The 26,027-nt window shown below is 41.0% G+C and overlaps 1 protein-coding gene across 1 annotated transcript in view; it reads left to right on the top strand.

Moving 5' to 3' along the window:
* CSMD2 (CUB and Sushi multiple domains 2) overlaps positions 1-26,027 on the top strand; it is a 331,313-nt gene that overhangs the window by 31,060 nt on the left and 274,226 nt on the right. Inside the window, exon 3 of the mRNA XM_026086083.1 lies at positions 23,721-23,833. Coding sequence (XP_025941868.1) covers positions 23,721-23,833 — 113 coding nt within the window. The remainder of the gene's footprint in view (positions 1-23,720; positions 23,834-26,027) is intronic.

Below are 26,027 nucleotides of genomic sequence, written 5' to 3' on the forward strand. Positions count from 1 at the left end.
TGCTGTTACATCTCTAGGGATAAGGAGTTATCAAGTAATAAATGTTAGCATGAAGCCTCTGCATGGATGCTGATCTCTGAGGCTTTCAGATACTGTCTTAATATTAGCAATAAGATAAATAGGCTAATTATGAAAAATAATGTATTGCAACTGTTACATGATATGTTAGACTTCTGCCTTTGAAGGAGTGGCAATCTCAGACCTCTAGGTCTGTGGTGTAGGTGAAATCATCATGGTGACTTGTGACATGACTGTAGCTTCCTGGGGTGGTAAGTTGCAGCTGATATCTGATAGTAATGTATTCAAAAAGTAATAGAACCAATCAATAGTAGTGGCAGCATTCAGTGTTGCAATCACTTCCTACTAAAGACACTCCAATCACGGACAGTTCTGTAAATTAATTTTACTTCAAACCACTTCAGTTTAGGACAAGTCCATTGACTTCATAGTGTCTCATCTAACCCAACTGGAAGATCTAAGTTAAGGAAACAAATATCGGTGAAAATCAGCTCTTTATGTAGATTATTTTAGTTATGTAAATAAATCATATCTTCATCTTGCAACTGTACTTGAGAATCATCCTAATTATGGGACCTTATCACTTAATCAGGAAGCAGAATAGTGCTTTGCTTTGGGTATTATGTAAAGGATGCCTACATCTGATATGCAGTTCTGCTCAGGAAACTTTCATGAACAATCAATGCTGCTCTTGCACTGAGAAGCCCCCTGGCAAATTGTTCTGCTCATCAGCATTGCCAGACGTTTCCTTTTGCCCTCTAGATGTCAGTGAGAGGTTTTGCTGAAGAAGCAAAATCCATGAATGAAATTAGTTCAGAAGTAGGGTCATGGTGGAGTAAATTAGTAAAATACTGTAGACAAGTTGCATTCAGGTATTATTCTGAATACTCTTTGCTCGTAAGCATGATATGATTGTAGATGAAGTAACATCAAGGACATCTTAATACAGTCCATCAGTACAACAAACTTATGAGATATAGCTTAGATACTGTGCTGATAACTTGTAGCCCTGCGTTTTGGGGAGGAGGTGAGGGAGACAAATCAGGTTCTTTCTCTGCATCTCTGATGAAATCCACGTACAACTTAGGCGGATTATAAGCGTATATAAGTTGTGCTCTGGGTTTTATCCCACAAAGCAATTTTGAGGAATTGGTTTTATCCCTGATGAGTAGACAGGGAGTGTTCAGGGAGTGGGCTATGTTTAATACAATGGAGGACAGCAAAATGGGAAGAAAAAGGTATCAAGGTGAGCATTAYGAAGTGGGACACTTTGTAAAGGTCTGAAAGCACTTACTGAAGACTTACAGAGATAAAGATATGGGCTTTTATATGATGGACACTTGCGTTCTTCCCCTGGACGTTTCTAGAATAGTGATTTCAAAACCTGGAACTTGCTGCTCTGTGCTGTTTGGTGTCTCACCTCCTTGTTCAGCTAATATTTTTTGTACATCAATCTTACCTCATTAAACTCTGTAGCTGTTGCTCAACATTGGCCTTTCTTTTTTTTCTCCTTTTTTCTTTTTTCCTTTGGCTATCAATTTTATGTTTTTTTCCTCAGACTGCTTCCCAAATGTACTCCATTCATCATCAAAGTGCAGCACTCGAAGATGGATGACCATGTGTCATTCATCAAGACTCATGCTACCATGAGGCAGGCCAAAATAAGCTGTAAGCAAGTGCAAAGGGAGGGAAGAAAACCTGCTTCTGTGGGGAGAAGGAAGCTGTCTTGTTAAATGTAATTAAGGCCTATCAACAAAGCAGTTAAGAAAGAGACAGGAACTGTATCTCTTTGCCTCTCCCACTCTGTTTGCTCGCTCCCTCCCTCCCCCCCCCCCCCAGCCTTTTACCATCACACCCATTTTAATAAGCAGGAGGTCTTTTTAAATAGAATTAGAGCTTTCCATATAGTGAGGCAGATTCTGCAGGTGGTATCAAAAAACGTGAATAAGATGAGGGAACTTAGTCTGGGAACTGACCTGCTGGAAAGCAGCTTTGTGGAGAAGGACCTAGGAGTCCTGGTGGACAACAAGTTGAACATGAGCCAGCAATGTGCCCTTGCAGCAAAGGCGGCCAACAGCATCGCAGGCTGCTTTAGGAAGATCATTGCCATCAGGCTGGGGGAGCTGATCCTTCCCCTCTACTCGGCACTGCTGAATCTGGAGTGCTGGGTGCAGTTCTGGGCTCCCTGGGACAAGACAGAAATGGACATACAGGAGTGAGTCCAGTGAAGGGCCCTAAAGATGACTGAGGGGACTGGAGCATCTCTCGGAGGAGGAGAGGCTGTGAGAGCTGGGACTATTTAGCCTGGAGAAGAGGAGGCTCAGGGGGATCTTACCAGTTTGCATAAATATCTGATGGGAGGGTGAGAGAAGGTGGAGCCTGTCTGTCCTCAGTGATATGCAGTGGAAGGACAAGAGGCAATGAGCACTCATTGAAATACAGGACTTCTCTCTATCTCTCTCTCTTTCTCTATCTCTAAAAAACAAAGACAATCCCAACCTGGTTTTACTGTGAGGGTGGACAAATGCTGAAACAGTTTGTGCAGAGAGACTGTGGAGTCTCCATCTTTGGAGGTTTAAAACCTGATTAGACAAGATCCTGAACAATCTGAACTAGCCAACCCTGCTCTGAACAAGGGGGATTGCCTAGATGATCTCCAGAGGTCCCTTCCAGCCTCAGCTGGTCTGTTACTCTGTGACTTGTAAGAGGGCAATTGAGTTTATTGTTGAGGGTCACTGATTTGTTTCAGTACATCATGTCTGCTTGACTGAGAAAACAGAATGATCTTGGTGTAAATGAGTGGGTTACCTGTTGGTGAAGTTACTGTGTGTTGAGGGATGGAGAATGGTTAGTCTTCTCAAAACCCTGCTGCTCTATTTAAGCCAGACATTACTGAGCGCTCCTGTAGCCTGGTCTGTCAGTGTCATGTCTATATGCATTTCTGAGAAGGGGTTAATAATTCTGTTCGTCCTGTGTTGGCAAACACCCTCTTGTGTTGCAATTTAATGTGGTGTGAAAGTTCCCTAATAGAATAAGAACAGACTTAATCCAATGAGACATTTGCTAATAAACTGCTTTACTGTATATTAGGGAATTTGCATTGTGTGTTTGTGATGAGTATGTGAATATTAAATGTGTTTTGGTGTCTTAATTTAACTATCCAGGGCTGTTGTCATTTTTCAGTGCCATGACTTTGCCTTGTTTGCTGAAATCAGAGTATGTTTCTGAGTCCTTGCTTCTTGAGCTTCTCGCAGGTAATTCTGTTTTTTCCTACTGCCATACACTGGCTTTCAGCAGGGACTGTTATAGCAGAATCTTCTTTGAATACAGACTACAGTGATGACTTGTAGATTTTTCTCTTCCTTGACTTGAGTAGGAGAGCTGCGTGTTTTCAACAATACAGATAAGATTTCTAACTACCTCCAATGCCTGCATGTGCCTTCCCTTCTCTTGAGCAGTGTTTGTGCATTAAACCAGAGCAAGCTCTCCCAAATGCCCATCCTTCAAGTTCCTAAATATTCTGAACTGCCAGTGGGACCAGAGGGACACGTGTGGAGATCTGAACTGAAAACTGCAGTTGCTCGAGAATACTTTTTTCGCATATTCCCATTGTGCTTTGCTGATTGTGTCATTGTTAAGAGGATGCTCCAATCAGGTTGGTTTCCTGATTGGTTTCCCACAGTGCTGGGCTTAGAAGCTCTGCAGAGACCTGACTAAAATTTGAATATTTGGAGTTATTTATGGATCTGAGATAGCTGTGGGATTTGGGAGACTCTTTGCACCCTTTTGGGTCTGACTGTTATGTGATATAACAAGACAGAGGTTAACAAAAAAAAAAGTATCAAACAAGGAAACCCACATGATATCTTCAAGCTTTTTCATCTGATGCTGATAATTTACAGGATGTTCTTAATGTAAGAATCCTAAACTAGTTGCTAACTTCCTTATTTGAAGTTTCAGGCTGGCACTCAGATACAAGGAAAAAATATTTACAATACATCTGGTAAGTTGGTAATTTCACCTACCTACACTTGTTTTCCTGAAGGGAGCCAAAAAGACAGAACAGGCATCCATGTGAGAAAATTAGATAATAGATCACTTCACCTCACACAAACTGTGTTTGAAGTCATGGCTTTTTTGCCTTGTCAGTGCAGAGCCGTCCAGACCCATGGACTCAGGAGGAAGTTTCTGCTATGACAGCTGCAGATTTGATTTTGAGGGTGTAGCATGAAGGAAGGAGGGTTCAAACCACACAGGTTGGTTCTTCAGCTCAATGTAACTGAGTCCAGCACTGTTGATCTGGCCTAGCTCTGGTGACAGGTTCCAGAATAACTTCTGTGTGCATCAGAAGTCTCTTGTCAGATCTGTGGATGGCAAATACTAATTATTTAGAAGAACAGCCTTAATGGGACGAGCTGCACTTGTTTTACTTCAGAGTTGAAATCCATGGTGCTGTGGATATTCCCCTCTAAATGTAATAAGATTTTCATCTTCTAACTTCAAATTCAAAAATATTTTATAACAGTGATATCAGAGGGCCATGCGTTGGTCTAGGTCTTATTGTGATGAGCACTGCGCTGCTCATAGTGAACAGGCAGTTCCTGTTCAAAACATCTTTTAATCTAAATAGGCAAGAAAAGGCAAGACAAAAGAGGAGCAGCTCACTCAAGGTCATGCAGCTGGTCAAAAGCTGAGCTGGAGAGAAAGGTCAGATTTCCTAAATAAGGATCTATTAATAAGTACTCCCAGCTCCCTATGCGAGGCTGGGACCACCTTCTTGTTGGCTAAGTGGTACTGTAAGAATGGGATGTGCGATCATCTTGCATGTTTTGGAGGATGTGCAAGATACAGCAGGTTTATGTGGCCTAACTGGTTAGGATTGCAGTAGCAACCAGAAACCTTGTCAGAGAACATGAACCATCTTCAGTCCTTTCAGTACAGGATCCAGCAGTCAGAAATGTTTCTATTTAAACATAACATACTTTCTTTTACTATTAATCAGAAGCATTTCCATCTCATTAAACCAGAAAAGTAACTTGCCGAAAGGTGGTCTAAAGAAAGCTGCAATGTATGTGTTAATACTTTATTTTTAGTAAGCTCTTAGGATAAACACCCCTTGGATAAACCTGTTCATACTAAAGAATTTAAACCATATGGTGTTATCCATACTATAGTAGTACACAGAGGTCCCAATGGGAACAGAGCTCCACAGTGTTTTGACACTTTGAATTTATGCTCAGATTAGGACTAGTCAATTTAGAAAATGTGGTTTGTTTGTTTGTTTATTTTTGCTTCTAAGGAACTTCTAAAATTACCCTAGAAGGGCTGAGGGATGGGATGTGCGTTCTTCACTGAGAGAGACTGTTCTGCGCTTATTCCCTGACCCATGGCAGGGATAACCTAAACTGAAGACACTTACGTTGTTGCAACCTGTGAGCTTTGTTTCACATGTAACATGGAAATGTTAGGCGGCGATGATCAAATGATACTGAATTTATTTGTCTAAGAAAATTTGAGCCAATCAAGAAAAATAAATGAATCCTTTTATAGCCAAAACTTCACCGCTGCAAACTGATGTATTTCCTCAGAAGTGACTGGGAGGTGCGTAGGTACGCAGCTGTGAGAACTGCCCCCCTTCTCATGGCTCCCTGGAATGTGTGGTGGTAGAGAAACACAACAGGCTCTTACTTAAAGCCCGGAGGAAATCTGCACTACTTTCAATTGGTGGCACAGAATAATTGTTGTCTTCTAGCTCACACTTCAGTACTAGTCACAATTTTCTGTTAAAGTTGGCATTGCTTGTTAGAGGGAGTTACCTGTTCTGAAGGATGACTGAAGAGTGTTCAGAGGAAGATTACCATCAATGTGCTGCATATGCAGTTGAAAACCATACAGTCTCTTTGCCGTATTTACTTGACTGAAAGGTTAAGTATTTTGCTTCATCTTAATACTGTGTAATACTACTGATAGGAGATGAATTATCCACTGGGGTGACCTATTTACAGATGCAGAAATACTGTATCTTGTTTCTTGTTGATAACCTGATTACAATTTTGAAAAATTGGTTTGGGTGACTTGTACTTCATCATGGGAGGGGAGAAGAAGACAAAGGGAGAAGTGAAGGAGAGAATTCCCCCCCGTGCATGACACATGTCCTTGCTTCCAAAGATGCAAAGCTGGCTAGAAGTAATGTTCTGAGATTCTGGCTCCATCCACAGAAGAATGCAGGCAGAGCAAATTCACTTTCTAATAAGTAGCAACAGTTTATCTATTCTCTCTGGTCAATTTAAAATACCTCTGTTCATGCCGTTTACATTTATCATGCAGATCATGCATGCAAGGCATGATGTTCTTGCTTTGCAGATGAGGAGATTGAAATAGAGGCCAAACACATGGGGCTGTTTGGGATTTGTAATATTGTGATCACAGGGTAGGCGTGTGGATTCCTGTAGTTTAACTGGGACCGTGCTGTGTTGACGTTGTGGAAGGATGGGTATTGGATGTGCTGGGATTCGTTCTGTGCTGCGTTGACTAAGACTTACAGAAATTCCTGGAGGAATAGCATTTGTCATCTAACAATACGCAAAACTATTTTATATTAGGATTTTGAGAGTCACCTTTAGTCACATAACATAGTCCTTTGTAATTACCTCAGGTGTCCAAGGTGACTGCAGTTCTTTTTACTAAGGGTAAGGATAAATGAATAAAACTGAGCGGGCCAGCTAAATCCTTCTGTCATCCCTAGTCAGCTTCAGAATCCTGCCTCCCTTTGCCCTTTAGCGCGGAGTCTTTTGTCACTTTGCATTAACTCCCTGGAAATAAAATAAGCTTATATTCAGGCTCTCTGCTGTTTAGAATAAAGTATGTGCAGTTTTATTTCTGAGAGGATACTCATTTCAGCTGCTCCAGCAGCATTAAGGGCCTTTTGCCAGTGGTCCTGTCGTATTGTTTGGGGGAAGTGCTGAATATTTAAACTTTATCTGTGAGATAATTGATGGAACCAGATCTGAATGCCCCATAAGAGCTAACGGGGTTAATGCAGCTGCATCTAGGGCTGTTCCATTTTGACAGGCTGTATTCAATTTTTCCTTATTAGGACAATGTTTATCAGGATGAGGGATATAAGCTAATAGTGAAATTGGGGTGGGAGGGTTTTCCCTGCCACCTTGCTGACAACAGGCTTAGGATGAGGCTTGAGGCTGATTTGAGCTTTCTTCAGCCAGTTAAGCAGATGGAGAAATAGGGTGGTTGAGCAGCTTTTGGTCTTGGTTTAAGAGTTAAAGGAACTGCTCTCTCATGACATTGTTTGTATTGTATAAGAAAAGTTATCTGTGGTAGGACCTTCCCTTGTGCTGTTGCCTGTGCCATACCTGATATAACAGGATCTTACTGAAAACTGGAATCTTTTATTCATGCCCACTGAGTAAATATTAATTGGGGAAGTAATTTCCTTTCTGGTGGTTATTCTGCCTTTTGTCTATCAGACTGGAGTTTCTTCCAGGTAGGACTATTCCTTGCTGTGTGTTTAGTACGATGGGCTGTCTATTGGACCTTAAGACATTACTGTTGCACAACTAATAATAATCTGTTTTCAGAATTGTTTTTGTGCTCTGTTTTCCTTCTAAATTGTCGAGTAACCATGTTAACGGGTAAAATCTAACAGCAAACCTTGACAGTGACTCTTGCTTCATATTAAGGTATGCTGGGTATAGAAAGATTTTCTATAATTAGACAATATCCAACAGATTTAATTAAGACTGAGCTGAAATGTTCTGTTTTTGATAGATCTGTGAACACTGAATGCCATTAGTAATTGAGGTAGATTTTTAAAGGTAGTTTTCAAAAGTATGTGGAAATTCTGCAGTGTGGTGGTGGCCTTACAATTTTCCATGCCCAAGCTGACTCAAGTTATGAAAACCTCATTCCTTAGGTATTTAGCCATGGGGGGAAGGAAGGGGAAATGCCCATGAAGTGCTGTGCTGCAGGACGTCTCTGTGTTCGCTGGCTGGTGAAGTCTGGGAGGCACCCTGAGCGGTCAGGAGTTGTCCTGGACTCTACTTCCAACCTCTTGTTGCTTGATGTGTTACATTTCACTCTTCAGCTTTTCCTTTCCTTCGTGCAGTTTATCTGTGTTCTCTGCCAACATAGGGCTTTGTTGTTGATAATTTAGAGCAAGTCCAGGGATTTTATATCCCTCTCTAGATTTCTGTAGCTGATGCTTGGTTTTACTTCAAGTTGACTTCTGATACAGTCATTACAAGCCTTTTAGGTAACAAAAGCAGAGCGCAGTGAAGTCTGAGTGTGATCTGATTTATGGTCACTGCAGACCCTGCAGTGCCCACATCTACAGCATTCCAGGTAAAATATATCTGCATGGTGAGCTCTAATAGATTTAATGGGATTGCTGCTTTCCTCCTGTTCCTGATCAAGGCTGGCTTATGATAAAGAGAATAGCTGCCTGCTCTTCTACTACTAAATGTTTTAAACAGAGAAGTTTGTTGTCTTATTATGTATGTATATAATGTTTGAGATGATGTGGTCACAGACATTTTTAGTTTTCATGAATCATTACTTGTTTTAGATATGGAACTTTTTATTCTTTTAGCAGAAGTGGCAATTTACAAAGCCGGGGGGAAGGTTAGGGGTCAGAGCAAGTGAGATTGGATTTTTAGCAGTGGAGGGAGAGAAACTGAACTAACCCACAGCAGTTGTATGGTGTTTCTCATTTCTAGATTATCGAATGCTTTGAGAAGGTGCGGGTCTACAGTATTGCCTCTGCAAGAGGAGGGGGGAACGCAGCACAGGAGTTCAGTGAATTGCCTTAGGCTGCACAGTGAGTTATTAGCTATTAGTTATTAGTTGCCCAGTTCCAGTGTTACTGGAACTGTATGATGAAAAGAAATGACTGTGATCTGATCCTGCTTGCATAGGAGTCTGTACAAAAATATTTTGACTTTATTAGTACAGAATGAGGTCTTCAGAAATAATTTCACTTGTCAATAGATATTGACATCAGTTAACACCAAGATCACCACTTTCTTCATTGATAACTAGTGTGTGTCTTCCACAAAGAGGATACAGTGGGCTGTGCACTAAGGCCATGRAAGTGCAGTTTTCCCAACTGTAAAATGACCTCATAATGTTTTATTTTGCAAGTTAAATATGATCTGCAAAATGTTTAAAAGGCTCCAGTTGGAGGGTCTGCTTGTTAGGGTGGGGAAAGAGTGTTAAAGTACAAAACAGATATAGTTCACAACCATGACTTTTTTAATGCCTTTTTCTGAAAGGAGGAAAAATATGTGCACTTCTGTTATCTTTTGAATCCAGTGAATCTTTAGGTCAATGAAGTATTTGTATCTCACTTTTAAGGTCTGACCTTGAGAATTTCTCGGGCAAAGCACCTCTTTAGTCGGTGTGTATTTCCCTTTTATCAAAATTAATGAAGGTCTACAGGAGATGATACGATCTTACAAGATCATTGAAGATGCAATGAAATTGTGAAGTGCTATTGCTTGCAATCTGGAATAGAAAATTGACAAATCTTCGGTTCCCATTGACTCTATTTCATTATACTCCTGTTGGGCTGCAGAGGGTGGCAAGGTTCCCTTCAGACTATTCAGAATTGGATTTTGGTGTGCTGCAAGAGCAACTGCTGACATCTGGTCCTTTTTCTTAATAAAGAATGTAAATGTCTTTGCAGTTTTGTAACTGTTTCAAAACCATAAAGGCTTGTGCTATCCAAAGATGCGATGATTGTCCTTATATGTTTAACTGTTTTGTAACAGTTAGGCCTCTAGTGCATTAGTAGTGCTATACTGGAATAAAAGGCTTAGGAAGAATGTGTATATTTTCATTTGCACTGTTTTGTATTATATTGTCACTGATCCACATGTAAAATTGAAGTGTGAAATGCTGTTTTGTCTAGCATTTTTTTAAATATAATAGTTTCTGACTATTGAAATCAGGGCCTTCAACTATGTAGGTGCGTGGCAAGGCAGCCTCTGACTGAAGTGTTTACTGTTCCCGGATTTGTGGCAGTTAAAGTATGAAAGCAGAAAGAAGCGACTAACACAAGATTAAACAGTGCCACACAGGTCAAACAGGCAGAAGCCATGGGATTTGTTTCAGAGATTTTCCCTATCGTCCAACACATCTAAAAATCAAATTTTCTATTAATTTAACTTCTCTGACCAGGAAGGACAGCTTGTATTGTTTTGTATTTTTTCCATTTGGGTGATTCTTTTTAAGTCTTCTAACTTTGTAGAAACCAGTGTGCTGTATAGAATGTAAATTCCTGCTGTTTCCTCCTTATTCATTGCTATTAAAATTTTATTAAGTATTATAAATTAAATTCTTGAAGAGTTACTGTAGCTAAGGTATACCTTACCTTGTACTGTGAGGCTGCAGTTTACGTGGAAATATCCAGGATGGTTCTAAGCTGTCTGGCCAAGCTGTCTGTCCTCAGATCACCTGGGCAGGACAGGGCTTGCCCTGTGCTGCCACTTCATAGTCACTTGGGGGAAGTAAAAATTCTCTCTCAAGGCTGATGTCTAAAGTCCAGTTCGAATTCTGATTTTGTATGCATAAAAGGTACAAAGAGATGCGCAGATTTGGCAGATGAGACCTGAGTTCACTCCGCAGGCCAGCTTTGGCTCTTTCCAGTTATATAGCTTTAGCTTCTTGATGTTCAAACAAAGAAAATGGGAGGAATAAGGGTGCATTATATTGACAAGGCCATAATAAAAGTTTTTGCTTGATTATGTGTCTCTGCACTTACCTCTTGGATATTCAGCATGCTCTGGGATTGCTCACAGGGTTGAGCAATGAGGCCTTTGGCTTTCAGATGTGTTCAACTGCCACTCATGGGAAAAAAAGTGGGTTTTTTTGTTTTTTTTCCCAGAATTCCTTGGTCTTGGTAGCTTTTGGTTCTCAGCAGGAAATAACCATCTCTTTCTCTTGAGGATTTTTGATGAAATCCCACAGGTTCTSTTAAATTGTGAAGTTAAATCTGATGATCGAGTATTGCTTGGGGAGAAATCCTGGCCTCACCAGAAAGTGTAAGAGTCTTGGAAGTTGATTTATTCCTAGGGCATCAGACAAAGACGCGCTGCTTCATTATCAGGCTGACATTCACAGTGTCCTTGTTTTGTTCCTCTATCTATTTCTTGTACGCAAATGTATTTACCGGTGGGAACATAACAGAAGGGAATCATTTGAAAATGGAGTTACTTCCCAGCCAGTCAAATATTTATGGAGAGTGTGTGATAGCAGGTGAAATCCTCGTTTGTTGGGCAGATTTGTGCTGTCTGTATGTATTTGTTACCAACTTCAGTTTATTGCTGTTAGATGGCATGCTGGGGTCTCGGTCGTGCTCTGGAGCGAACGGCCTGTGCGTATGCTCTGCTGGATTCAGAAACAGAGTAAACATACACTTGTCAGTTTTGCTGCTAATGAACTGTGTGTAAATCACAAATTTACCATGTATGCGGGAAAATATTTTTTGAAAAGTGAATCCTGTCCCACTACGTTTTGTGGCTGCCAATTATCCAGACTTAAGTGAAATTTTGGCTCGTTCTCTTCCTTTCTTGGATCTGTTTTGTGAAGGGCCACTAGGCTATGTGACAGGCCACCAAAATGTTCCCGAGCTCATGAAAGATCAGGTAGGCATCTGTCCTTCACGCTTGCTCAATGTATCTCCATGTGCAGGCACAATTGCTGATGGTCACCTGGCTCCCGTGGTGGCCTCCTCTGAGGCTTTCTTCAAAGCTTTTCTCTTCTGCTGTTTACAAAACTTTCCTGCTAATGCTGCCCAGCTTGACAGCTAAATCAAGAAATGACTTGTGGCACGCAAAATGACACCAGCCTGCTGTCGTTACTGCGTTTTATTCCTTCGTTGGTATTTAATCCATTCAAGTTCTTTCTGTTTCCTTTCAGTCGCGTGCTGCCCTCCTGTGAGGGGAGGATTTGAGTGTCTTTTTAGTCACCCCTTGTGTGCTCTTCCTGGGCTTTCTTGTCCTGCCATCTAAATGGCTCAGCATGGACAATGGGCTTCCAGAAAGGTATTTCACCTGGAAGGCTAACAGCTAGTTACTTTTATTTCTTTTTTCTTCCTTCTTTTTCAGCATATCACTTAAAGAACGTTTAATTTCAGCAGGATGTTGACGGTACTGTTTCAGTGAATGTCCAGATGGCTCGATAATGACAGCTGTGTGATGCTGTTCAATACTGCTCYGTTCTAGTAATTCTCTTACTCATTTGGTCTCAAGTAGGTACGGTGAGCGTGCTGGAAATGCTTTTTTTTTTCTCATTTTTTTTCCCCTGTAAAAGCACAGGGAAGGCTATAGTTTGTGTGATGTGGCTGTTGTGGCAGGAGTGAGAAGGGCTGGATGTGTAACTTGTTTTGCTGCTTTGACTTGTCATGTTCACCATGTCTGCAGAAATCACTACTTGGTCAGTGAGTTACAGTTCTGTTTCAGCAGCTCTTCTTCAGTAGGTATCTCCTTTACAGCTGCATTTCAGGTACTGTGGGGGGGGGGGAGATGTGTAGTAATCTGTCCAAATAAGAAACAGGTGCTTTAAGACTGGAAAATGTTTCTAAATGAAACCATTATAAATCCATTAAATGGAAAAAAAATAAAGGAGGACATTAAATTGACACTTTACCCCAAACAGCTTTAAGTTGTTGATGGGAATGATTTAAGGAAAAAAACCTGAAAGTAACTGTACAAGGTTAAAAATAAAAAAGGGGAAAAAACATTTGTAGCAATGCCCCAAAGGGAATAATATTCTCTTCTGATGATGTTGGTTGTATAGCATATATTCTGGCTAGAAACATAATTTACCATTCTGTCATACTTTCTAGATGGAAGTGACTATCAAAAATCTTTTCAAACTGACATTTTGTTGCTCCAGAAGGAAAACAGATATGCACACACACCTTTTACATTGCAAAAAAGAATATGCTTCATTAAATATGCTCTAGTTACAACATGAGGCTGCTTATTTCTCATTAGTTGTCTGCAGTTATTGCAGTGTGACCCAGTCTCTGCACTTGATCTTCTACCTTGGACTGCTTAACCTTTTTTTTTTTTTTTAACTTGAAGGTGCAGAATTCAGTCAGCTCCCTCTTCTTGAAAAAACACACTGAGGAAAGGGAGCTTCTCTGCTTATGGTGTCTTTACATCACCTGGCTGTGGGCTTGATTTAGGGCCTGTAGGAATAGCTTATAGCTTTTTTTTTAAAGTAATGTCTCTTAATTCACAGGCCTTTAATAAAAAAAACTAGTTAGTGAAAGTGAAGGCAGGCAGCTTTTGGCTCTGGGAACTACTGGTCCCGCTACAGCTTTTGAAAAGTGATGGTGATTTGTATCTTATTGTCAATCCCATTTTACAATACCTGTGATTGCTGTAAGTCTAATGCTTGGCACCTGTGATCCAGGAATAGATACGCTCTCAAACACGCTTGAGATATGCTGTCAAGTACATTTGAGGCCTCTAAATATCCCTGCAAGACATCTGGGTGATTGGGATTATATACAGGGAGAACTGGGGCCCGAAAGGAAAGCACAGTTAAGTGGGTTGCCCAAAACCATTTAGCAGGCTAGAGACAAATCTGAGAACGTAGCTGTGGAGTTGCAACTTTCAGTGCTGTGACTTCAAAAGCTGCTTCCCAAATGGACAAGCTCAAAGGAGCTGGAAAGCAGTATTTTGGTTAAGAATGCTTCTGACCTCAAAATGTTCATATTTACTTTCTTTCTTACATTTAAAGCTATTTTGAACATACATGTCTGCTTGCATTTAAAGCTTTTCAGGCCTTAGGGCACTCTGTTTTTGCACAGCATGTAGCAGAAGAGGTAATGTTGCTAATGGCTGATGCGACTATGGGATATTCATAACATTCCCACTATGGTAACGCTTTCTTGTTGCTCACTGATTTCATTCTATTCGGCAGGATTTGAGCCCTGTGTGAGTAGCAGGGGGTTCTGAGAACTTATTTTTCTTGTTTACTGGATTTCACACCCCTGATGATTTTTTGTTTTGTTTTTGAGGAAAGCCAGAAAATAACCTAGAACTGCCAAGTTTTGAATTGACACTGCTGAATCTTGCTTGGTTTTTATCCATACTTGTCCTTATTGACTCAGAATGTCAGCTCAGTTTTCCCAAGAAGTTGCTAGAATTGACCCTTTCTGAGGATTTTTTTTTTCTTTAGGATTTTTAATATTATGACAGGGAATATGGATGCCAAAGTTTTTCAGATATTTGCTAGCATCTCATTAGCTACCTGACAAAGGTAAAAGTAAAAAGAACATGGAAGGGACATGATAAATTCGAAGTCTGTCGTCTTCCTACTCTGTTGCATTGTATGAAGAAAATCAAATTTATTGAGATTTGATGCTCAGTACCTGTTCACAGCTTGAGAGCTATGAAGGCCTCATATATTTGAGGTGGCTGTGCAGGCCTTAGGCCCTATAAATAACACTTTTCTAGTGGGAATTGACCCAAAACCCATTTTAAATGAGTGGAGAAATCCATCCACAGTGGGATTTATGAGCCCTGTGACTGTCTCCAGAGACTGGATTAGTTAATGAAGCCTTTCTCAGTGTCAGACAGGTAAGCAAAGGACCCTTTGTGGCTTGATGAATTACACTTGGCATGGAGAGGAGGAGAAAGTGGAGCTGATTCCTGAGTCAGCCTGGCAGATGGGGTCTGATTGTATCCTCCATGTGAGACTGAGAACTGTTTGCAAAGCTCTAGATTAACTTAACTAAAAAAAAAAATCTAGGGGGAGTATATGTCACCTTCCTGACAAAATTCAGCCTCTGTTTTTGAGACTCCAGCCTTCCYGCAGGAAACTGCTCAGTGCCAATGCAGGGAACCTTTTTATCACATCTTCCTCCTAATCAGAAGGTGCATTACATTGTCATTTTGAAACCTGCTCCTTGAAGTCTTCCCATGAGCTGTCATTATGTAAGCCTGACCGATAATAGTTTTAGTAAGTGCACTTGTTATGTCAGAGAAACTGTGTGGCTCAGCTTGAATTTTGCAGTTGGCTATCATTCAGCTTTGTATTTATTTGCCAGCCTTGAAGGAGGGTGCAGCCTCCCTAGCAGGCCTTGTGGGATCTATACATATAACTGCATTGGACTTGGACTTAGACCTTCTAGGGGATCGTGGGGCTGCTTGACCTGGGTTACCCTCACTGGGCCTGATCCTGGCCCTGGCTCACAGGCTTGTGCTCCTGGCCTGACCTTGGGCCAGTCTCATCACCATGACCTTGTCTGATGACTTGGACTCTGGGCTGCTGCCCTGGTGTGTCCTGGTCCCTCGTGCGAGGGTGGTGGGACAGGGGCCCTGCTGGCTGAGCTCCCTGGGCCTGAGGAAGCAGCTGGCCACGCTGTGCCCTGGCACCTGCTTCTGGATACCACAGCAGGAAATTCCTGGTCAGGAGAAACAAATGCTTYCTATTTTTAGCGTGCATTGAGATGGCTCTCATCTGTTTGACTTACTGCACATGCTAAAAACCCTGCACATGCTTAAGTGAACTCCTGAATTAGAGCCATAATAAACTGTCTCTTTAGAAGAAAAAAAGATCTAAATCTCTTTTCTGCCTCCCAGCCCCCCAGCTGACAGAGACAGACTAGTTCTCTGAATTGGGAAGTCTGGATGCTGTTGTTCTGAAGGAACAAATGTGGGGGATTGTTCTTGCAAAAAAAAATTTGTAGTGTTTGACAATATGATGCTACAYGGCAATTTTGTCCAGATCTGGCTAGAGAGAAGTTGGTATTAGTGCACCAGTCTATGAATAGTCTAACACCAGCGATCTACAGAGGTGCTGCTGCTGCGTACCTAACACTTGAAATGTTCTCAAGCAAGTTAGTAGTTTACTCTTGTCATCTTGAAAAGCCATTTCAGAAGCAAATTCAGCAGCTTTGTCATCATCGTGTGCTTTTCTGTTGTTTTTTTTTTTGGTTTAAATTTAGGTCTGCTTAAGGTAGACAAAGGGAGATTTACCTCTATTTCCTTAAAGACAGTGGTGGCAGAGTTGGAAACGGAAGTAAGGGTTCCCATTGCAGGGATTTGCTTTCCAGTCAGCACAGGCTTTTTGCTTAATGCATTTATTGTACTTGTTTTTATAACAAATCCTGTTTATGTCAATAAAACTACTCAAATGTTTGTGTCTCTGCAGACACAGCAACCTTCTCTTATATTCTGCGCTGGGCTGTGAAATGACAGAATCATTTTCTTGGCAAACATTGAGGAGTGAGTGAATTTAAGGGACAGAGGAAGATAGTATATTAAAAAAAAAAAAAAAGCTTATTACTGTCCTGCTGTCCTGGTAAGAAAAATATACAGTAATACATGTCAGAAGAAGGCAACTGATGGTATTATTTAAAAACAACTTAATTATCAACCAGCAGGGCAGATGGGAGGACTGGAAAGTGGCATGGAATAAAGTGGGACACGTGGCCTTGGCTAGCAGCAAAGTAGATTGGAGTTGCTTTGTGAAATATGAACAGAGAATATATAAGGAGTTACTAGTACTGTTGCTTGCAAAATGTGTATGATTGAAGGTATTTGTTCAGGATCTGTTTGTAGCTTGATTCAAAAATAAAAGCAGCTTGGTTTTGAGCTTAAAATGTTCCAACAATTTGAGTAAATCAGCTTTCATCTCTGCCATGCTTGAAATGAGTTCTTCTTTGCGCCAAATGTGCTTTGTGCATAGTATTAAATAAACAGATAAATAAAACCACGGACTGAGTGGAGGCTGTAGCAATGGAGATGGCAAATTCTTTTAACTAGAGGTCACTGCCCTTCACACTGTCTTGCCCCTGTAAATTTTGAACTCGTTTGGCTAGCTYGGCCAAGTTTGACAGTCATTCAAGTTTCAAAGACAGTGAGTTCCTGCTGGTTTGGTGAAAATAGGCAGGTGGGTACAGAAGAGCTGCAGCACTTTTGGATGGGTTACAGGGTCTCACTGATTCTGTTACTTGTCAAATTACCTGTTTCTCCTAAGCCGCCTTTCTTCTGGACAAAGTCTGTGCGACTGCCGTGTTTGCAGTATGGAATTTTGATGGTGGTCAAATCCCACATGTGCTACAGTGATACTTATGTAGAGCTTTGGAGATGAGTTAACTCTGTCTTATGGATTTGGAAAAGAAGTGTAAAGACAAAGTGAATTTCTGTTTATGTTGATTAGATAGGTCCTTGTTCTTTGGTTGCAATACTGTACTCTGAGCCTGCTGTGTGTTTTTTCAAGTCCATGCATCATCATTTTTTTAAATAAAAACAACAGTCAGTGACTCTGTTATCTCTCAGTTGCCAAGTTTGTCTTCCAGGGACTGAGCATTTGAGTCCTGACCTTCAAAATGCTTGAACTCATGAAGCACAGTCTTAGTCTGTGGGGCTGTTTGCATGCTTACAGGAAAACACAAGCTGAAAACCTTTCCCACTCAGGAACAGTGTGCTTAGTGTTCTGTGGAGACAAGTCCTAAAATACGCTTTTGTCAACAATACGTTTACATGAACACCGACTGAAAACAAGAACTAGCTGTTTTACTTGATAAACACTTTGGTTCTTTCCTTGGAGTTAATTTGTCTTTGCAATAAGCGGAGGGATTAAATTAATCAAGAGTATATGGAATTAATGCCAGTGAACTAAGACAAATGGCTTCCAAAATTTGAACTGAAACTTTTGCCTGTGTCATTACAATACCATTATAAGCTAATTGAGTGTTTTTGTCCAGAGTACCATTTCAGCCTTACAGGGATTCAAAATTAAAGGGCAACTGTCTAAGTAACACCAGTGAGTCCTGCCTTGCAGGCAGAACTGGCTTTTTAAGTGTTCTGCAGTATGCATGGTTTGGAATTGTCCTCGGATTGTGTCCTGCTTGCTTTCTTTGGTGATTAATGAGGACATTCATGACATCAGTTATTCTGTCAATATGTTTAAAAAAAAATTCAAGCTAACAAATCTCACTGTAATTGCTTGTTTCTTTAATAAAATAACACAGGAAGAGAGAAAAACTATTTGACAAGAACTACTGGAGAAAGTTCTGAACAAGATGAGTCTGAGAAAATACGCTCAGTGAGTTGACTGTATCCTCAGGTGGGTATTTCATCCATGCTCCTTGTTGAAAATGAGGGAGAAGATCTGCAGTTTTTTGTGCTGAAGATAGAAGGAATCAGATGTGTGAAAGAGGCAGTAGCCTACAGTACAGTTGCAGAGGAGAAGCCAGATAGAAAGCGCCAGCACGGTTCCTAGAACTGAAAATGCAGCAGTCTTCCAGGAATTYTGTTCCGGAGCTTCGCTGTCCTTTTTGCCAGAAGGATGCGTTTCCTCATGTCAGATGTGCTGCTTTCTTGTTGCAGTTTGAGCTGGTGATTTCTTGTCCCTTCCTCTCCGGACACAGAACAGCTTTAGCTCTTTTTTTCCTCATTCTCAAAAACTCGCTGGTCGAGCTCCAGCCGATGCTTTCTGGCTCTGGCCTCTGACATGTGCTTTGTGCACAGGCTTTTGGTCTGATAACCTTGGGAAGGGCTTTCTGAGGTCTGGTTACCTACAGCTGAATGCAGACTCCTTTCCAGCACCTGGTAGCTCAAGTATATTGTTCCTTGTGCTACGTGATTTGGGGTGTTCTTGTTAATAGCTTACTTATTCTTTTATGTTTATTAAAGATACTTTTCATCAGAGTTTTTGAGAAAGTTGCAAAGATTGATTAATATTGCCCATCTCGTACCCATTTTACAGAGGAAAGAATGAGCATATATGTGTTCTCATTGAAGCTAGTGAGATTACTTCTGTGCTGAAAAAGGCATACAAACTTGACTCAAAGTCCACTGAAGTTGTTGGGGTCTTTCTGTTGGCTCCAGCTGATAATGGGTTGGTCTAGTACTTAATGAATTCACCTTTCAAATAACTTTGCCTCGGGTTGCCTGCTATCTTGTTACCTGGAACTGCAGTATAAAAACGAACTCATCTGCTAATTGCAGACATGGTTTTCCAAAGGGCTGCTCTCACTCTGAGGTGGTGGATTTTTTATCGTAGTTTCTTACACCTTGGCTTGAAAAGACTTAGCTTGGATATCGTCCTAGGATAGTGTGTCAGGCAGGAGCGTCAGTTTAGTCCTTATAGAACCTTGTCATTTTAACTATATATGGTGAAGAGAGCGGTTCATTTGGGGAATTCTTTCTAATAGGTGCCTTTAAATTGCGTGCAGGGAAAAATCACTGAAGTATGATGTAGTGTAATTTAATGCTGGGTTAAACGATGCAATCCAATGCATTTTCATTAGATGTTCTGAGACACTTCTCTGGCATTTATGCTTTAAAGGCTTTTGGATTGCCAGCTGCAATAACTATTTTGATTGCAGCCTGAGCTGATGGTGGGCATCCTACCAGAAAAATAATGTGCTCTGTTTTAATTATGACACCTGCACTCCAAAATGGAAGCCTGCGTCACTGTACATGATACAGTTGTACTTGATACAGTGAAACAGCATAATATGCAACACAGGGAGGTGAACACGTTTGCAAAAGGACTGAGATTGGGACTGTGCTGGCTGATTGCTTTTTTCTTTGGACAAAAAGTAATGTTCAGTCGTGAGTTGAATTTGCTGAGTAGAGGAGTCAGTGGATCTTTGGCTGGCGCTTTCCTCCTTTGATTGGCGAATGGGACAAGTTTCCAGCAGAGAAGGATTCTGTGGCAGTTGGGAAGATGGGAATATATCATAGAGGCAAGATGGCTGGGCTCTATGAGGAGTGGAAAGCAGTTGGTAGACAGCGAACTGAGACCCCACCATATGGTAGAGACCTTGAGCTTTAGCAGTGGCTGGCACACCGAGCAGAGCTGTTGCACGTGATGCTGCAGAGCCCCTGTGAAGTGGTGGCGGTTGCACGAGCAACTAGTTTGTGTCGAAATGGATTCCTGCAAAACTGCTCTATGAAGCAGGTCCTGCCATTCTGCTGCAACCGGGGAGCCACATAGCAGAAGCGTCTTGCAATGTTTGTGGTGTACTGGGGCAAAGAAAGAAGAGGAATACGTGTAGAGTAAAGGATTTCTGTGTTAGGGTTTGTGTCTGTTTTTTTATTTATTTGTTTGTTTTGGGTTTTTTGGTATCTTGTTTTTTGTCATGCTGTGATGCAAGGACAAACTTATGGAGTGGTATTTCTGGCACTGATTTAGCTTGGTTCGTCACAACAGTAGCAGAGTTAAGCCAGTGCAAAACATTGAAACTCTCGCACAGTCAGTGTTGGCCCCAAGCAACATAAGGGGATAATCACTTGCTGATCCATTTGGCCAGGAATACTGAAGAAATGAAAGATGGTTATGGGTGCTGTTATTTCTGCCCTCATCTTTGTGTCATAGCTCTTAATAAGGAACAGTGTTTCCTGCTCTTCTTTCTCATTAGCATATATATATGTTTATTGCTACAGTAAATAACAGGGATGTCAGAATTATTGTTTCATGCATGAGGCCATTTGGGAATGATTTCATATTCTGTCTGGCCTTGTGTTGATCCCCGTGCTTTAGGTTTTCTTGGGCTGCAGATTTAGGGAGGAAGGTGTGAGGACAGGTTACTTGCTGCATCAGAACAAGGCAGCGTGTCCTGCTGAGCTTGGCTTTCCCTGGGTCTGGAACGTGAGACAAGTATGTCCCATGTGGATCTGGGTGCTCCCTGTGCTTTGCTTTGTGGTATCTGATACAGAACAGATGGTTTGTAGTGGAGTTTGGTTCGCTGTGTGATCTAAAGAAGGTAGCAGTCACCTTCTGTGCCACCAGGCAGCCTGTTTCCCTTTGCTTTCTCAAGGGATACTAAATAGACACAAATGAACATCTAAAGTTAAGGACAAGGAGACATGGTTGGGATTTATTTGTAGAGGTTCAGGAAACCCACAGTTTCCCAAGAAAATGGCACATCTCTGGTCAATATGGAATCTGTAGAAAGACTGAGAACAAACTCTCTGTTACGATTTCATGCCTTATGCGCAGGCCATCCTTTCGTTTAAGGCTCTTAACTAGAAAATCCTTAGGAGCACAYGCTTAAGGGCGACTGTTTCAGGTAGCACTGAGTTCCCATTGACTCCTATGGGACACATGCACTTGCTTACAGATAAGCAGACATGTAAATGTTGCCCTGAATTAAAATCAGCATCTGCAAAGTGGAGTCCTCTTAGTATGTAGGCTGTGAACAGAACCCATGTTGCCCAAAGCCTAGTTCAGAGAGAACAGATCAGTTTTGGAAGTAGAAGCACATACATCTGTTATCTAATTCCTAGATAATGATAAAATGGTATGCAGTGATTGGATGGGAGGAAAAATTGATAGGTTCTGTTGTCCACAATGTGTTTTTATTAAAATTGGCCCATGCATTTTCTGGACTTTGAGTGCATGAAGGTTTCAATAAGCCCTTTTATTAAATTATTTCATAATGTAATTAAACCTATGGCACTCTTCAATTCTGTGCATAGTAAAACTATCTGAATCCTTTAAAAAACCCTCAGAACTTTTATGTTTAATAAACAGGAGCAATTACTTGTTCTTTCAGCTTGTAGAGACAATGGATTTTATGCTGAGAGCTGGTGAGTACTACTTTGCTGACATTAAGACTTGACTGTTATCGTTATCAAGTGCATGAATTTTGCTGTTAACTAGAAATTTTGCTTTAGTAAGGTTCTTGGGCGTAGCATGTCTGATTGCATTAGTCATTCTGGGTTCAATGCATTTGGCAGAGTATTTATATTTATTAAATTAGGACTAGAGTAAAAGCAATAGGGGAAGTCCATTTACTGACTCTGGAACTTGTCAGGGGGCCTTGGCCAGTAGCCCTCCCTACTGTAAGGAGAAATTGTTTGGGCTGGAAATTTCAGTGTACTAGTGCCTGATCCCATGGCCAGAGAGAGAGGATGGTGGCCTCAGAAATTAAGGAGCTGATTTTGTCTATGGGTTCTTTTTCACTCATCCCATATAAGATGTGAGGAGAGGAAATTCTCTGAATGAAAAGTTTATTTATAGGTATTTCCTAAGGGATTGGGCTAGGCGTATCAGTGGTCTTACGTCCTCCTTATATGAAAGACTAGCTGCTGTATGGAAAGAAGTGAATGTACCTCTGTGTATATGCGTAAGAACTAAATTTACTGTTGGTGGAGTGGAGGGAATAGGGGCTGGCTTATGTCTTGATGCATTAAGGTTGCTCTCTCTCTTTAAAGTATCCCATTTATCCTGTAATTTGTTCTCATGATATGACTTGTATGCTCTTCATCTCAAATGTGGCAGTCATCAACCTTATCATATGGCAATGAGTTCCCTCAGTTACTGCTTCTACGTTTTTGTTAGTCTGGTTTTAAGACAGTTATTAGGCATTGGGCATTGTGTCTGAATCTGCCCTTGGTAATAGCGGGCAAGAATTTAACGAGTGGTTTAAAAAAAGGTTCCTTATGTAAATCTGTTATGTAAATCACCTTAGCCAAGTGCAAGGAGAAGGATTATAAGTTATAAAACTGTAACTGTTTGTCAGAAATGTACATTAGCTGTTCTTGGGCTGTGTCAATATAGTGTCAGGGATTTAGTGTCTGGGATCCTATAATGCCAGCTGAAAAATATTACCAGACAAACTTTTGTAATAAAATTAGCAATTGCCAGTTAGCTCTGAGAGTCAGTTTGCAAGGGTGGGGAGAAGGAAAAGAGACGCCCAGTGTCTGGGGTTCAGGAATGTCRTCTTCGGTCCATTTCCTAGGCTTGTTGTCTTTTTATACAGTTCTATTTTTTGACTTGTTTGTGGACATGTGTATGTCTATATTATTGCTACAGTACAACTACTGGGTCATTTTGTGCAAACTAGTTTGGGTTTTGGTTTCCTAAGTGAGTAAGGAGGAATTAGTGATTGCAGTCTTCACTGTGATATGCGTTGAGATGTAGGATGAAAAGTGCCACTCTTGGGATGGTTCTCGTAGGCTCAGTATAATGGGTGGGGGAGGATTCCTAGAATCTTAATTCAAACCTTTTCCTTTGTAAAACTACAGAGCAAACACTCTTTGAAGACAGCTGCCCTGATGGTCTTTAATTAATTGGTAATATCAGTTTTATTGCCTGCTCTCTCCTGCTATTTTAGATTAAGTGTTCAATTTAATGTAGTTTGTATAATGATGGAGACCCTTATCTAATGCCTTTACTCCAAGGATTTCAGAATGTGTTATAAATATTATTGAATAATGTCTCAGGCTCACTCAGAAACTTTAAGCGTTGATCCCATTTCGTGGATAGGTGCAGTTATTCCAGAGGGCTCAGAGACCACGGAGCTGATAGAGCTGGGGGTCAGCATGCTGCGATCCTGCCTCCTGTTGCTCTGATTGCTGCAGTGGCGTATGACAGGAGAGCACTGCAGAGCAGACAGATTTGCTAGTGCACAACGTGTGAAGCAGAGAGTGGTTTAAAATGTGATCATTGAAAGAAATGTATTAATAGGAGCTCTGGTAAAGCAGAATGTGTTAAAAGCCTTGCTCTGTGTCGTCTAAGCAGAGAGGATGGGTTTGCCCAGCACTAGCTGAACAGCTCTCGAGTTCAAGCTGTACCAGTCTGTTTTTTTTCAGTTGTGATGCTCCCCCCTTTAGGCCATGGCGTATTGGCCAAAGTGGCAGTTGCCCCACTCTAGCCAGCAGGTCGGAGGCAGAAATGGTGAGTGTAACCTTTCTCTTGATTTCTTTCAGGTTAACGGGTTTCCAGCTGCCTGCTCCTATTGTGAGTACAGGRGTTGTGCTGTCCTTATGGCTTGTGAGCGATTATGCGGTCAGTGCTCAAGGCTTCCAGGCAAACTATGAAGGTAAGTCTGCCCAGTTCAGTAATTGTATCTTGGATCTCACCTGTCTTTGGCTTTTGGTAGGATGTGAGCCACTGAGATCAGTGTGTTTCTTTCCTACATGTTCTCTTTTCTCATTCTTCATTTCTCYTTTTCTTGCACCTGCTTCCCTAGGTGTTTAAATTTCTCTAAAACATACCTTCTGTATCTTTTGTCATAAATAATGTGAAGTGGTTTGTGTTGTGGAATAAAGAATCATGTGAAGTCTTGGTAGCTTCAGAAAATCTTGGACCTCTATCAGTGGAAGTCATTGAATTCATTAAAGAATTGTTTATACTAGAAGGAAGATCATGATCATRCTATGAGTCGGTACTGCTGAGTAAATGACAGGTTAACCATGTTATAATTAAAATTTGAGTTACATTTATGTTAATCATTGAACCTAGAATGTTGTCCCTATTCATGTAAATGTTTTTCTTTAGAGTCCTTCAGAGCTATCAGCYGTAACGGTAATTTTTGGTAATAAGTCCTACCGGCCAATTACCCAATGTATTAAACAAAGCAGATGCCATCATTTAGATGATGTTCTTAGTCTCTAATGTTTTCTACACTTGAGGATTGTTCAGGGGAATTCTGTTTAAGTACTCTAACTTCTGATTAAAAATTTGGCTTGCCCTGAGGTGTCAGTGGTGCTAAGACATTTTTATTATTCTTTAAGTGATCAGTGTTTTAGCAGGTCTTTTAACACCTTCCCCTAGTTATTCTAAAGTTCATCTCGTAGGAGATTGAGCTTTGTTATTCACTGGGTAGGTGCCTGCTGGGGATGCTTTTGGTTGGGTAATGCACGGAGGCTGTCAGGATAGGTGAGGAYAGCAGTGTAGGTGAGAAAAGGGAGATCCCATGTGCGTTTGCAGAATCTCTGTTATAACATGTCAATCATAACGCCTACAGGAAAATATGACCAGCATTTGGAAACTAGAGTGYGTTCTGCCTGAACTTCCTTGATTTTTTTTTTAGGTGTTTGGTCTGCTGGAATATTAAATGCAATTTAAAGTGTTCAAGGTAAGACAAGCACRGGTTGACTATGCCAGCAGGTGGGTATGTTTGCTGTAGGAGGGTGGTGAGTTCTGCTGGGAGGACAGGTGTGGGAAACATCTGGAATATGTTAGAGATGAGTCCCCCTCCCCAGAYGCACTTTCCTCCTTTAAAAAAAAACAGCAACAGCTCAAAAACCTGTTATTGAGTCATCATCTCCCAAGGATYACTTCAATTAGACGGATGGTTGTTGCCATAATAGAAGACACAAAAGAGCTTAGGGATGCTGTATTTCAAGAAGGGAAGTGAGTGATGTTCAGTGTAATTAGGTAATGTATTCAAAAGCTACACACAGATTTAATTTTAGTGGAATCATAAAAGGTTTTCAGAAGCAAGAGCAGGAGAGAAAAAAATTCTGTTGTTCTGTGTAGTCCACCCTGTAGGAACATAAGATTGTTTTTATAAGTAACAGTAAGTGCAGTTCCAAAGCACTGCTGTCCAAGAGTGACATTCCTGGGTACAGCTCAGTCTTTTTTAGTCTCCATCACTCCTCCATCACTGGGTAAGTTGTAGTAATTGGTGTGTATTACTAGAAACGCAGTGCAGCCGCAGAGCGGCTGTTTTGCAATATTGGTTTCTTGGCTACTTCCTTTCTCCAGTGCATCACAAAAATCATGTCATCTCATGCTATTTTTCCTATATTTTCTGGCTTCCTTTGCTCTGTCTTTAAGGGCAAAAAGGGAGGACAAGGGGGAGTATGACTGAGTAGCTGCAGATATACCAGGGATCCAAAAGAGGTAACTGAGTGCATCTTCCAGGAATAAAAGGATAATGTACTCAAAACTTAACCTGAATGACAGGGAGCATTGCTGTAAATTAAGCTCCCTCTTCAGAGCTAGAGGGGCAGGCTTGCTAATGGTGTCGCTCTGAGCCTTCCTCCAAACAGGCTACTTGTTCACTATTTGGACTATTGTTAGTTAAGAGTAGAGGAGGAGATAACTGTGTTTTTGATCAAAGGGAACATGCTGTTGCTGTAATGCTGTTTCAGTTCATTGGTAATCTACAACTCAGTGAATAGCTTGTGATTCGATAATTCATGTTTAAAAACAGAACAATGCATCAAAATCCTTGCTGTAAATGGCTCCTTTATGGTCTGCTATCAAAGCATGTTCATTACTCTCCT

The sequence above is a fragment of the Apteryx rowi genome, unplaced genomic scaffold (assembly GCF_003343035.1).
Source record: "Apteryx rowi isolate R43461 unplaced genomic scaffold, aptRow1 scaffold_68, whole genome shotgun sequence".
NCBI lineage: Eukaryota > Metazoa > Chordata > Aves > Apterygiformes > Apterygidae > Apteryx > Apteryx rowi.